Genomic DNA, 15,530 nt, shown 5'->3' with positions numbered 1-15,530 from the left:
AGAACACAAAAATGAATTTAGTGATATACCCCTTCGAAACAGACATTTTGGTATTTATCCCCGTCCTAACAGATCAGATTTCGGGAGCATAACATGTAAAAATAGGACATTCCTAGTCAACTTCTTAAATTGGTAAGAATTTAGCACTTAATACGAAAGATTTCCGGAAACAACAGAAGGAGATTACAGCCAGACAGAATCAGTTTTCTTTTTGCTTGTACGGAACCCCTAGTGTTATTCCACCAATCTTCCATCATTTATATAGCTCAAGACATATTCCAAGCGAGACAGCTTTTCCCTTAATAAAGCGTTCAAAAAGGTAATACAGCTTCTTTTCCAGATAAATACAATCATAAAAAAAAATTTCTTCTGAATATTTTCCATAGTGCCACTTCTGAAAGTTACATTACCTTTGAAAAGAAACTTTTCAAAAATCGGCCAAAATTTGGTCTTTAAAATTAAACAATCATGCAACAAAACAATTATCGTAAAAAACTACGGCATTATTCCAAAAGCGGAGTTTAATAATCAGGAAAGTCATACAGGCCTAAAAGCCGTGTCCGATATTTTCACACTTTTGAAATAATTTTCAAGAATTGTTTGTTAAGTTGTTCTCAACGCGAGACTCAGCAGGATAGTATAAATCAGCAATTAAATATAGGTCAGGCTGATTAAAGTGCAATTCAACACTACATTGCGATCTTCCTTTTAAGATCCTCATAGTAAACGTTTTGGCAATTATTTCAGAAGTGGGGAAATATCAAATAAGATCTTTTGGTGTGACAATAATGATGCTGGATGTGCAACTTCAAGAAGCTAGAATTGCAAAAGGTAATATTTGCTGTATCTTTTTTTTATTTCTTTGATAATTTGTGAAAGAAAAGTGATAATCTGATTCGTGGCCAAACTTGAATATTTCAAAAAGCTTTTATGTTCTAAAATCCCTAATTTGTCACTTAAAATCCCTAAGCTGTCTCTATTTATTGTTAGAACTTTGGCACTTAAATCTAAAATAAATAAATAATAAAACTCAACATAATCAAAGATCCGAGAAACACATTTGAAATAAGAAACTGTCATAAAAACTACAAAATTTAAAATCCCCAAAATTGTTTCTTCCGGTTGAAGTCTTTTACTCAAACTACATTAGTAAAGACATATTTGCCCTCTATTTCCGAAACATGTCGGTACCTTGCAATATTTGACGATTCCATTTAAATTGGCGCAAAACTCATAAGGATGAAGGATAAAATAGTTATTTGTGGAGCTTTAAATTTGAATTTCAATAGGTATAAATCCACAAATTTAGAAATGGGGGATCACTAAGCGTTTCTCTGGGTATATTTAACAATAATAATAATAACAGTAATAATAATAATGATGATAATTATAATAGCAATAATAGTAATAATTGTATTGCTCTAAAAGCCCTACCGGCCATGGCAATAACAAATGAAAAATTCAGTTATAATCAATACAAACACTACATAATCAAAACAAATTACACCAATTACATAAAAGTATTTCTATACTCCAATGCTAGCCTGAGAAATCGTCCTAATCTTTCCACACTTACAAAACACTGATTCCTGACTATACTCGCCTGCCATCTTTCATCAAACATACAATCTCCGTACACTTCCTTTGACAACTCACTCAATGCTTCACACTCACTCATCAGATGACGCACCGTCTCTTCCACATCTCCAAGCATGGAGTAAAAGTAATGACATTGAAAAATATGAACTTTTATACTTTAACAATTCAAATCGAGTAACAAAATAAAGACACCTTTCTTGAACGAAGTAGTTTTTTAGATCGTTTGATTGAATTCACAAGTTTATGACAGACACCTAACTTTGATTTTCAAGAAACAAAAGGAAACTTAGATAAGTCAATTTAACTAAAATTTGGAAGATTCTCCATAAAGTGGCCCACAAGGCCACAATATGCCACCAGAAAATCATTCCTTTCCCTATTTGGATCACCCACCGTATTATTCATTACTGGCTATTTATTTGGATTACTTCCAGGAAAAGTTCTCTAGCAGAAAAACACAAGATCGACAATAATCATGGAAATGTAGAATCAAATGGCCTTACAAATATCCAAATTGTGGAAAAGAAGTCTAGTAACCACCCGTCTGTAAAATATAGCTAGCAAAAGGAGCAGTAAATTAAGATGTGATGTCTAAAACCAACATAAGAAAGATAGACAAAAATAAAGAAAAGAACTGCAGCATGGTTGCAGTCAAGCGAATAAAAACAAAACAAAAATCACCTAGAAACAGGAAATTACACAGACAATAAATAAATATTAAAGTATAAAAAATTGAAACAAAACAGCGTAAGAAACATTCTAGAAAAAAAATGACCGAGGTCTTGTATTATTTTTATTTGAGTTGGTGCAATCATGAAGGCTACTACTCCCCTACCTACCATATAATTTTTGGGAGGTGACGTGAATGCATTATGCTAAAAAATTTTATTGGATATATTTATTTCATTTTTGTTTCTCCCCTGTTTTTTTCCTGGCCATAAAGCCTTGGGGGGGGGGGAGATTTATGGGGGGGGGGGCTGAAATGTTTATTGATGAATAAATAAAACTACAACTTTCGTATGTGGGATAAATTCAGATAATTCTGAAAGTTTACTTTTACGGTTGAGTTTGTATACAGTAACTTTGCTCCGATCAATTTTAGCAATTTAACGATATTCTATTTTTTTGCCTGCGTTTTGTTAATAATTCGGGCTACGGTATTATTATTGCATGCGTTTATTTTGGAATTGTAAAAGTTTTACTATCGCACGCTGTGTTCGTGTAACTTTCCCTAAAGTTGTTGGTGTGTCCTACTTATACAAAATTTTTTACAAGGGTATGGTGCTCTATAGACAAAACTACCAAAAAGCACCATTCGGCTAAACATCAATACTTGATGAAGCGCATGCTTAACCAAAAGCGAAAATTATAGTAATTTATTAAAACTATAAACAAATCTCTAAGCATAAACCGAGACAAAGTTAATTTTACAATAAACTCAATTTGTAATATCATTATAAGGGAACAAGCACGTTTGTCGTGCAATGAATTATTCGCAAATGAGAATCTTGAAAATAAATATAAGCCACCCTCAATCTCATCCGCTTTAAAAATAAACGTTCAATCTCAATCCTCAATCTCAACCTCATCGCCATCCTCAATCTCATCCGCTTTAAAATAAATGTTCAATCTCAATCCTCAATCTCAACCTCAATGCCATTCTCAACCTCAACGCCATGCTCAATGTCCTCCACTTTAACAATAAACGTTGCCCCTACACCATACGCCCCTATTACTGAAGGGGCAGACATAAAATTCTTGTACTTTAGGGAACAATTAAATTTTCGGTGGTTATTTGAGTAAATATTATTTTTTATATTTTTTTCTGCTAGCAACTGGCTGAATATCTTTTTCCGTTGACGTTACGTAGAAAAATCCTGAATCTTCGTCTTAACGAGCCTTTGTTATAACGGAGACAATGGGTTTTTGAGGCCTGAGCCTTGACCTGGAGCGTATGGGTCCACCCGCCATAAAAATTGTCTTGATAGTTTGGAACAGACTGATTTTGCTCTGTTGGCATTTCGTATTGGGCTCTTTTAGACTGTAAATTAAAAACTAAAAACGTCTTTGAGAGCATGAATATCAAGAAAAGGAGCTTTATTTTTATCTTTTTTTATCTTTTTTTTATCTTTTTTTTATCTTTATCAAATGTACTCAAATCTACCAAGAATTTCTTCAAGAGGGTCTTACTGTGGTTCCCAACTGATAAACCATAGTAAAACGGATTCTAGAAATAACGGTCCCATAAAGTGAAAACCAATTTAAAACAAAATTTTCCGGAACATCAACGCAAAACTTTTTCAAGAAAGAAGATAAGGCTGTTCCCATTGGAAATTCCACGGTTCAAAGAAAAATCAGGGAGCCTAATAGGAAAGTTCCCAGTCCCAACGGAGAAAATGCATCGTTCCTACCCCTCCTCGGAGGTAAACAATTGGTGTCAATGTGACGATAATGCTATCAAGCATAATATAATCATTTTCGATGTATTAAAAGAAAGGTTCGGGAGGAAAAGAGGCCAAGTAAAACTTAAAAATACCCCTAATATTCTTTTTGTATTCTTTATATAATATTTCTGTATTCTGTGTTTCTGTATTTTGTATTCTTTATTTCTTTATTTCAAAATATTCTATTCGTTATTTCGAAGTATTTCTGTATTTTGTGTTCTTTATATAATATTCATTATATGATATTATGTAATATTTTGCATTCTTTATATAATATTCTTTACATAATATTATATAATATTTTGTATTCTTCATATAATATTCTTTTTCGGAGGTATATATTCTTTTTATTCTTTTTCGACCTCCAACGTAGTGGTTGGTGCGTATCAATACGCTAATGAAATTATATAATTAATGAAATTATAAATAAATTAATTAAAGAAATTATAAATAAATCGAATCAGGTAATTGAAGTTGGAAACTATTTATGTGCAATAACCGTGCTAAATGCAATAACCGTTTAGAATTATGTACCACCATGAAGAAGCAAGGTCTCAAAATATGACTTTCAATATTATTTCGAGACTATTCAGGCCATAATTGACGTCTTGTGGAGAAAAACGCAGAAGTCAATACTTAGCTGTGGTGCAATTTCTTTTATTACTGAAAAAGGCTATTATAACCCAATATTTCCGTTTGAACGAGTCCTTTTCCGATATTCTGAGATTATTGATTCGATACAATTGATTAATTTTATTATTGATAAAAAATTTATTATTAATATAATGAACACTCATCAATGACCACTCTTCGCCGAATTGAAACCTCCCTTTCAGAGTTCTGAAACATTCAGAATTCTATAGTTTAGTTTATATCAAAATCGTATACTTTCCATGGGTCTTTTCCCTCCCTATTTTTTTAAACTGTACAAAATTGTGTATGCTAATAACTTCTTATAATTAAATTTAACATTAATGAACTTTATATAGTTGGAATCAGCACGAGAAGTGGATTTTTCAAAGTGTGTATCGTTATCAAAATACCTTTTTTTTACAGACAGTTACTATTGGCACAGGTTGCTCTTTAATCACAGTTCGTTCCCGCAAACTGCATGATCCTGTGATAAAGAAGATAATTCTTTGGTTTCTAGTGCCACGAAGGCCAACATATCCAGGATTACCGGTTTGCACCCTCCTTCCCCCCTAAATTTTTTTTCAACTTTTAAAAATGTAGTAAAAATTAATATAAAATAAATGTTTGATCCATTCGTTTAAAGTTTTATGTGCCCCCCCCCCTCCGAACAAAAATCTTAGATACGACGTTGAGTGCCATCTATTTTTCTTGACAAATATTTATTTCAAACTACTTTTTTCGTCAGTTTGAGAAACTAACTTCAACAAAATTTAATAGAACTTATATTTAATAAAAATTAAAACATTGAACAAAAACAGTTGTAAATATCCGCTATGCAAGTGGTCGGCAACTTGCGACTCCTGTGCCACATGCAGCTGTTTTGTGCCACATGCAGCTGTTAAAGTACGGCTCTGGCACAAAGATCCACGAGAAGGCATGCAAGCCGCAGCAAGTTTATTGGTGGTTTGTCGGTTGGGGGGTAAAAGGTACTGGATAGACTTGCGTGAAGACTGGTGTTGGCCAGTAGCAGTGCTTCTACTATCCCCGAGTGTTCGAGGAAATCCCTAAAGTTTTAGATTTTCCCCGAAAGAAAATTTAACTTCAAATTCTTTCTTGATATCTACACGAATGGCCCCTGTGAAAAAACGGTGGTATTATAATGTGTTTTTTTATATATTTTGCAGGATAACTCTTTCAGAAATTTTACCAGGGCAAAAAAAATCTTTGCATTGAAGTCTAAAAAGAAAAATTCGTAACTCGCTGACATGACATTTAGCTTTAGTAAATATTTTCAAAAATGAATTTAAATACTGTATATTTTTATATGTGTTTAGTTCCAGGTCTTTATTTAATGAACGTAATCATGCAATGAGTGAACGAGGCCCCATTGCCCTAAACCAGCATTCTTAAGATTATGTGTTTTTTTCCCTCTTTAAAATTTATCCCCCCCCCCCCATTCCTACCCAAAATAAGTTTCCATGTACGCGCCTAATAACTACATATTTCATTTGGAATATCTACTAATCAGCTCAGCATCGCTGATGAACTCGTAAAATCTGCTCTCTCTTTTTCTTCTCAGAAATATTTCAAAAGAATACGACAACCCAAAACGATCAAAAATGTTTTATGTACTTAATTGTGGTGCTAAAGCAAATTTCAAATTACATATCTGTCCCATGGCAGCTGAGGCAAGAATAGAAAATGGCTTACCACTAGGCTTTCCAAAGCCTTTTCTATAGCTATCCCAGTCTCGGTTGAAATTTTCATCTCCATTAATCCGTCTTTGTATAATCATCCATCCTCCCTTATCAGTTTCCGCATCGCATGCTATTGTTATCGGCTCTTTAAAACTGGAGGGCAATATAGTCGAGACTGCGGACTTTTTTACTTCTTGACAGCCTGAAAAATGATGATCAAATGAATGCTTGAAAGCCTCTTTCCATGAATGAGTAATTACTGAAAAGTCAGACGTAAAAAGAATTTATGATGATAATATTCCTATATCTACCTACGCGGGGTCCTAGCCGAATGCTTAGCACGCTAGCCATTGGCGGATCCAGGATTTTTTTTAGAAGGGGCGCAAAAGAGGCTGATCCGACAAACTTGCGTTAGGAGTAAGTTTATTTAACGCAAACTTGCCTTAATTAAGCAAACTACAATTACTTTAGACTATATTAGGGGGAGCGCGCCCCCTCGGCCATCCCCTGGATCCACCACTGACGCTAGTCTTTGTCCGTGAGGACAGGGGTTTGAATCCAGGTATCGCTGGTTATTTGGTTTGAACGGTGTCAGTGACGTGGTTCTGTAAACCCAGTCAGAATCGACCCAGCTCAAAATGGTTAGCTGGAGAAATTTAGGAAAGGTGAATAGGAAGTGTCTGCGATAGCACAGGATGGCTGTCACCCTCCGTTGCACTTCCTAACTGAAGGATCGTGAAGCGAACATTAACATCACCGATAGGGACTGTAAAGTCCAGTGCCGTATTCTTCATCCTTTTTTTATTTTCGCAATTGGTAAGTGTGAGTAACTATCATCCAATCATTGATCTTCAGCCCTGAATCATTCATGTGACGTTACCCAACGGGTATCTGAATCTAAGCGCCTTTTTTATAATACATGTATTCAGTAGATAAAATTGGTGATGAATTTTATACGTTGGCTGCCCTGTTTTGTCTCGCGGCTGGGAGATTTTCTTTCAGTAAAAAAGATTCCGGGAGGAGGGGGTGAAAGGGCTTCATTTTTTTTTGGGGGGGGGTGGTAACTATGTTTTTCCGTTACTTCCAAAAGAGCATACACATCGGTTTTTCATGCTTGTCGTCCGAGAGGCTATGTTGCTGGTTATACGTGATTGAAGATGATATCGCGAATAGAAGTACAGTGAAGAAGGACAGTCAAATGTGTGACTAGAAACTTTTTCGCAATTTTTTTGGTCACAATAAAACCGCTCACATCCTGTTTTTAATTGGGGAAGAGCCAGTGAGTCATTTTTATGCAAGTACGTCATACAGATTAACAACGACTCAAAAAATGAATCTAATCTCAAAAGTAACAAAGAGGAACATAGAAAGACTAGCAAGCACATAAGAATAATTTAATTTGTAGGGAGGGGGAATTCATCAAAGTAACTTAAAAATTGTAGAATTGTGCAAAAGTTATAGTAAAATATTGAAAGATAAGATTCATAAGACTTTTTAAGACCGAGACCCCATCTCCCCGTCTATACATGCCAGAAGGAAGGCATGAATAAATTATAAATTGATTTCTTAATTAGATAACAAAGAAATAATTTTAACTGAAATGGCATACGACTCTCAAAACTATAATTATATGATTTGAAACGGTTCTCCTATTATATTGGTTTTATTATCCTTATAACTTAATCTCTAATACTTGATAATTATAATTTTAATTAACTAGACTTCTGAAAGTAAGAAAGAAAGAATATAAATAAATTAGAGTTGTGGAGCGTGAAAAAAAGTGTAAAAAAAATGAAGAGGAATATTAAGCTTCAAACTTTGAGTTTGCAAACTTTCAGCTTCGAAACCTTTTTTCTTAAATTACGTGAATATTAGGCTTTGACATTTTTTTTAATTATTATTACTTTGCGGAGCTTAAGTTCCATTGAATCAAAGAAGAAAAGACTTTGGGGAAGAAATTGAAAGACAAAACTTCATATTTTAAGTTAGATAGCAATAGGCTCCCCCTATTATTCACACACTCGACTAATTCTGCCAGCCTCTGCTAATTGATTTCTAAAATATTCTACGCTATATTCCGTCAAAAAAGACAACATCTTGAAATTATAAAGAAAAGCTTTAAGAATAATATTATAGAACGTTTTCTCTTTTTTAACAATCTCCTTACTCCAGTTCTATGATATGCAAATAAACACTACAACTGCATTGTTTTATCAAAGCCAATAATATATGAAAATAAACTAAACATAAATTTCTAGTATAGTTAATTTGGCAGATGTTATTATTTTCTTTTCAACTCCAGTATTTGCCTTCTCTGGCGTCTTTACACCACCAGTATCCACCTTAGACGTAAACCCTAACCATGAGCAAAGTACTGATCATATTGACCCTATTAATCAAATGAACAAAAGTATCAACGCAAATTTAAAATGTACTGTATTAATTTTTTTTTTTTTTAAGAGGTAAAACTAAGGTCGGTGTTTCGGTACTCGGACTCGGACTTCTAAGAATCTAAAAGCACAGTAAATAATGTACAGGAAGGAAAACAAGGAGTCTATATTCATTGATGTACAACCTCCCCCCCCCCCCCCAGGAGCCAAAATGTAAAGTCATAAATAATCATTAATGTCTGCTACAAAGTATATGTGGTGGCTTTAACCGAAGAAAATTGCAGAACAAGTTTTGCAGAGATCCCACCCATTGGTTTAGTCAAGCCAATTGGGAGGAGGATTTACAAGTTCCCCCTCCCCCATGTTTTGAAAATATATATTTTGTATCTTCATTTCTTCTTCGTCAAAATCTCATAATAAACTTATACCCATAATAAAATTTTGAAGATACTTTTTTTGTATAAGCCTAAAAATGTTTTTTTTAATAAAAACAAATATGCCAGAACAAAAATTTAATTTATTGAATTTCCTAGGGTACCGAGATTAGCAAGCTGCTGCCCGATTTTAGATGTCTTTGGGTCCCGAAAGTGGCAAACTACTGCTCCGTCTTAGATCCCGAATAGCATCGACACGAGTACTGAAAACCCGACTTTAGTGAGGATCTTTAGGCGAAAAAGGCCTAGCGAAAACAGATTTTTGATCAATTTAGTTTTCCTGAACAAAATCGCTTCAATTGCGCTTTATTTGCATTTTGGGTCCTAAAAAGCACCAATAAAGACTGGAGTTAGCAGAAAAGCGAAAAAACAACAACAAAAAAAACCGGGCGACTTAGCCTGAAAAAGCCATAATAAAGATATAGCTAAAGAAGAATAACTGACCAGATACTTCAGGTGCAAACATTATCTCCTGAAATAATTTTTTTACAGTCCTATAACAAAAAAAAATGAGAAGGATGTTGAATAAAGTGTTTTGCGTCTTCTGAATTTCTCCTACCTTTTAAATGAAGACAAAAACATACAAAAGAGATTTTAAGACATTCAAATCTTTAGCAATCCCGGTAGAATAATTACCAAAATTCCTTTTAAATTCATGTATTGTTTCCAGAAATCTCTTCTTTATGCTTTTATTACAAAAGAACACTTACTTTGGGGAAGACTCTTGAGCAGCTTCTTGTAAATCTTTTGAATTTCACCTATTTGTGAGACAATAGCCTCTTCACCTTCCTTCTTTATTCCATCCTAAAAGATTAAAAGGGTGTGGTATATTCTCTGATATCTCTAGAAATCCAACTGAGCAGAAATTTTCTAGTAAGAAAAACAAGAGAGAAAGATAAAGTCTAAATCATTAAAGTTTAATTTAAGAGGTTGTGCGCTAAGTTTATTCTTATCGTCGCAGCTACGAGGAGAAGAATGGCATGCAGGCTCCAAGGCATATGATATAGCTGCGTATATGGAGCGGAGGCTAAGAGTCCATATCATCCAATATTTCACTATTTTGAGAGTTTTTAATGTGACCTCCCCTCTCTTAGATGTCCTGATGACGACAATTTAGGGGCCCGCTTCTTTTCCCTCCCCTACAAAGGAAGGATATTTAGGGATTCTCTATGATCCAACAGCCTCTTCTGATAAGTGGGGTTATGACAAGAAATAAGGGAGCCCCCTACAGAGGGCAAGCACCGGCAGGCTACTAAAATCCACAATTAAAGCATATAATTATGCTTCCGACCACTATTGGTTCAGATCAGATAGAACTTTTCTTCTTATGTCCTGATGATAAAAATTTCATATCCCCTCCCCTATGAATGACGGAGCACGTTCTGATCACCAAAGCCTTACCATCACATTATCTGATAAATGTCTCGATGATAAAAATCTATGGACCTCCTTCTCCACGTCAGGCATATCACAAAAGACACAACTAGGGCACTTTTTTTTGCGTCCCATTCACTTGGGTTGTGATCTAAAATCCATTCTGGTGGATGATGTCAGAATGGGTAAGCACCCAACAGAGATCCAAATTGACGAAGGCCCCTCAAAAGGCCCCCTAGAACCCAGCTCAGATCACAAACTCACAAAGAATATGACTAGGACGAGGAGCCCTAGACTTATTTTCTGGCAAGAATAGCTGAGATCCGACAGCCCTTTCTGGAAGATCCCGAAATGACGAGAATTTGTTCTCCTCTTCTCCAAAGTTAGAATGGGAAAGGATGGCGAGAAGCACAAAAAGAACTTCTCTTACTTCTGACCAAGTCAAGATCCGACAACCCTTCTGCTAGATATCCTGATGACAATAAGTTCGGGACCCCCTCCCCCCGCTACAAAATATTTCGAATTTCCTTTTCTTACCGTTACGAGACTACAGACTGTTGACAAAAAAAAAAAAAAAAACTGTAATGGGGTTCCACAGCATAAATTGGCAAAATCCCGTGTCAAAATAAATTAATTTTTAGATTGGGGGGCTTTAATGCCCAGATGTCCAGATAAATACAACCAGAATGAATCCTACTCTGTGCCAATTCGGCCAAAGGAAGGAAAACAGCCATGGCAATACACTGCTAAAATTTTGCAGGTGCAATAAAAAACAAAAACCAATCTATCAAAAGTCAACTCCAAGAATGTATCCGGTATTTTTGTTGGGGGGAAGGCATTCCTTTTTTCGGGGAGGGGGGAGGGAGGGTCTACAAAAACAGCTTTAAAAACGCAAAAAATACGTTTATATGCATTTTTGTTACGTCTTTACGAGTCAAACTAAATTTCTGCCGGATGAGGGGGAGTTCCAACCCGGTAACCTCCCCGTGAATACAACCTTAGTCAACTCATATTCGGTCATGAAAGAGCTCATAAGCTAATATAGAACAAGTTTGACGGCCTTTGAGACTATCACATTGCTGAACTAGTATGTGTACCTTAGTCGTCGTAGATACTTTTACATGTGCTAAAAGCTAGAAAGATTAAATCACCGTTAAAATAGAGTGTCAACTGTGGGAACAGGGGTTAGGGGTACCAGTTCACAAGAATGTAGGGAAGCCAGAGCTTTCTGTCCAATCTTTTAATGAAAAAATCAGCAAAAAATATATTTTTCAAAATCTAGACATTTTTTCGAGTAAATTTATATGAAAATGCCTCAAAAAATTTAAAATCAAGGGAGGCTATTGACTTCCCTTCCCTAATTGCTCAAGACTGTCTCAGAAATCGCCACCGAAATAAATTTGGCCTTGAAGCCAGCATATATAAATGGACCACGAAAATTGACTTTGATCAGCCACACTGACACAACTGACACAATTTGATAATTTGCATAAATTTGCTCCTGGGCTGCTTTCTGTTTTGGTACTACTTATTTATGTGAGAAGACCTTCTCCAAAATGAAGTATGAAATGGTGGAAATGGGTGGAACGGGGTACTATCTTTAAACTGAATTTATTGATTAAAAGGAATCAATATAAAAGGCTACAATATTTCATAAAAGTACCTTGTATTGTTGTAAACAAAGTTTCACAGTCATATTGTAAGAAGTGAACACAATTATTATTTATTTAATTAAAATATAAAAAAGTGTACTCTTAAATACTCTTTTTTTCGGCCATAAAAATGTGCTTCGAAATTTAATGTAGGACCTTTATTTTTCGTCCAATAACTGGTGAAATAACCATATCCGATAAAATACCAAATGTCTGTTAAGAACTGTTTGTCGTGAAATTTTTAGTGAGCTACTAGAAAATTAAAGGACATGAAAAGAATTGTATATCTGTATTATAAGAAGAATATAAAGTAATGCTTGTTAGTAATGCACCAAACTACAACATTAAAGCTAATATAGAACAAGTTTGACGGCTAGGCGGACAGCCTTATTGATCACGTTGTCATAAATTGAAGACTAGCAGAATCGATGTAAGTTTTTTAAGGGAATGGGAAATGGGATGAATTTTCCAAAAATGTCATAAATACCTTTTGAATTACTGCGGCTAACTTGGATATGAAATTGGAGAACTTAGAGCCTTATAATATAAGCAATTTTAGGAAAATAGTTTAAGGAGTGGTAGACGATGTTCCATGAAGGAAATTTAGAAAAGCAGCTAGGAATATAAGCAAGAAGTCTTCAAGTTTGGTAGAAATGAGAACGGGTTTGTATAAGAGTTTCTGACTGATAGATCTTACGAGAACAAGAGAAAATTAAGGGATGTGGACAAGGAATTGAAGTATGAATTAAGGAGATGTGGCGTTGAGGCCGTATCCAGGTTGGTTACAGAGTTTGAACCCCCCCCCCCCTCCCAAAATGTTGTACGAATCGTAAAAACGTAACAAAAAGGCACATACAATTTTTTTTGACGCGTTTCTTAAAAGCTCTTTTTATAAACCCCCCCCCCACCCATTCAGAAAAAATGCCTGGATACAACCTTGGTGAATACTATGTGGGAAATGTCTGAAGATAAGGAAGATACAGTCATGCGGCATTATGGCAGTATATTGCATGGGCATGTTGACGAGGAACACCCATTCCAATCTAATCCCAGCTAAACATTGGAATGGGATCCAATTAGTAACAAAACGAGTGTTGGAGAGAGCGGTTTGAACAGTTAGAACAGCAAAACTAGTACAACAAGAGAATTTGATAATTTAGGAGTGAAGGAAGAATTAATAACTAAGGAGCAGGCAGAACAGGCATAGATCGGAGGGAAGTTGTAGATGGACCTACCCACCTAAAAAAATCAAATATTATTTTAGAGTGGAATATTTTTTTTTTTGTGGAATATTTTTGATTTTTCTTTAAATTATGAATAAGCATGTTGAAAAAATGAGATTAAGCATTGGTTGCTCCAAAAGTATTTATTTACGTTAAAAATTTGTCTTGCCCCCCCCCCCATAGGAAAATAGATTCTATTTATGTCTCGGGTACATAAGGCGGTGAAATTATTGAAAGTAATAGGTATGTGTGTCCTGATAAATGGTAAGCGAGATACTAATGCCGGGAGTTAAGTAGTACTAATTTGAGCCAGTCAGAATTTTTCGTAAAATTTTTCAGCCAATCAGAATTTTTCGCAAATTTTTTTTTAGCCAATCAGAAAATTCTAAGAAAGAAGCACACGGTTTTTGGTGATTACCCCAGACGTGTGAAAATGTTAAAATACGAACTTTAGATGTAACAGCGATGATACGTAAATTTGACTTACTTTGCATATGACGGTTGGTCATAACATTAACTTTTCATTAACATTAAATCAATTTGGCATTCGTTTGTTATTGATGATGGTTTATTCATTTGATAGTATTATTCTGTGGGAAAGGTAGGACCTTGACTAATAAATGATGAATTTTTTTCCGATCATAACGAGACGCTTATATCAAAACTCTCATATTTTTTTTTATTGAAGAACTATTCTCTTGCTTTAATAGACAAATATAGGCCTATAGTTCATTTTTTTGAATAAACTATATTTAATCTTGTACCCTTGTTTGTTTGGGCAGGGGATCGATAACCAGTAAATTTTTCTGGAAGTAAGACTGAAAATTCCGACAATTGTAAAGGAATTTGTTTGTTTTTTAAAAATTGTGTTTGATTTTTTAGCCTTAACCCTGCCAAATGATGTCTCTGTTTGTTTGAGAAACCAATTTCACAGACAATAAAAAAATGATATCCCACTTTAATAAAAGAAAGGGAATTTCAAGGCAGAACCGTGTCAATTAAGAAAAGATGTAAAACGTTGCACTCGTATCAGCACATGCTTAGTCAACAGAATCAAATCACACTGACCACTGCTTCCATCTATATGCTTTTTTAAGAAAAAACACCCTTCATCAAGACGCTTTCAGGGGAGGGGGGTTACCAGGCTTGAAGTCCCCCCAAAGTTTTATTTTACTCGTTAAAAAGTACCAGGAGTGCATATTAAAATCTGTTGATACATTTTAGAAGTTTTTTACAACCCCACCCCCCGCAAAAATATTTTTTAATGAGATTTTGATTTTTATGCTATTCTGCGTAAGTTTTATACAAATCCTCAGACTTTTTGCTGCTTTGAAGATCCTCCCCTCTTCAGCGACACCAATTGAAGGAAGAACATAGGATTATGGGGTTAATTGCAACTCCGCCTGGAATTTGAAATATACCTTTTTTGATATTTTAATTAAAGCAAAAACGACTGCCCAAGATTTAGACAACTAGGCCTCTTTTTTCTTGCATCCTCATTATAAAATCTGAAAAAAAAATCCTAACAACCCACAATTTCATGAATTAGGGTCCCTAACCCTCTCCTGAAATGCGAGGGTTAATTAAAATGTTAATAGTTTGGTCTTGAAATTTTGATGTTAATAGAGGGTTAAATGTTAATTAGGAGAGCGTCGATTCGCAAAATGTAGGAATGTGTTTCCCAAAATTTAAGGTGGGGATTTATTTTTGATAGCTTCAATAATATTCGAAACATTTTCCTAGGGGGACACCGACTTTAAAAAGTCACGTACCTTAGGTGGCGCATTCCAATCGTAGCGGAACTGGGGAAACATAGAGATGTTTTTATAAATCTGGGGTGCCGAACGCCTCCATGCAACCCCCCTCGAATTGATCACCCGGATACGTGTCTACTAGCGTCAACCCTTAAATTTCCCACATTTATCTGCTCTTGTAAAACCTTTTATTGTGTAGTGTTTCACGATTGCAGAAAACTGTTTATTTTAGCATTTGTAAATAGAAAATATTTTTTCTCAAAATCAAGCTATTTACTTTCCCACGCTTTCTTATCTAATTAGTACTAAGTGATAAAATCAAATAGGAGC

General features: G+C 34.9%; 1 protein-coding gene across 1 annotated transcript in view; it reads right to left on the bottom strand.

The window, feature by feature from the left end:
• LOC148941308 (protein scabrous-like) overlaps window positions 1-15,530 on the bottom strand; it is a 32,495-nt gene that overhangs the window by 1,922 nt on the left and 15,043 nt on the right. Inside the window, exons 3-4 of the mRNA XM_089104364.1 lie at window positions 9,908-10,001; window positions 6,387-6,575 (exon numbers count right to left, since the gene is read on the bottom strand). Of these exons, the coding sequence (XP_088960490.1) occupies window positions 6,387-6,575; window positions 9,908-10,001 (283 nt within the window). The remainder of the gene's footprint in view (window positions 1-6,386; window positions 6,576-9,907; window positions 10,002-15,530) is intronic.

This window comes from Artemia sp. Qi Xiang Cuo, chromosome 18 (assembly GCF_049724085.1).
Source record: "Artemia sp. Qi Xiang Cuo chromosome 18, ASM4972408v1, whole genome shotgun sequence".
NCBI lineage: Eukaryota > Metazoa > Arthropoda > Branchiopoda > Anostraca > Artemiidae > Artemia > Artemia sp. Qi Xiang Cuo.
Note: the sequence above shows the minus strand (reverse complement) of the source record. Positions and strands in the feature narration are given on the sequence as shown.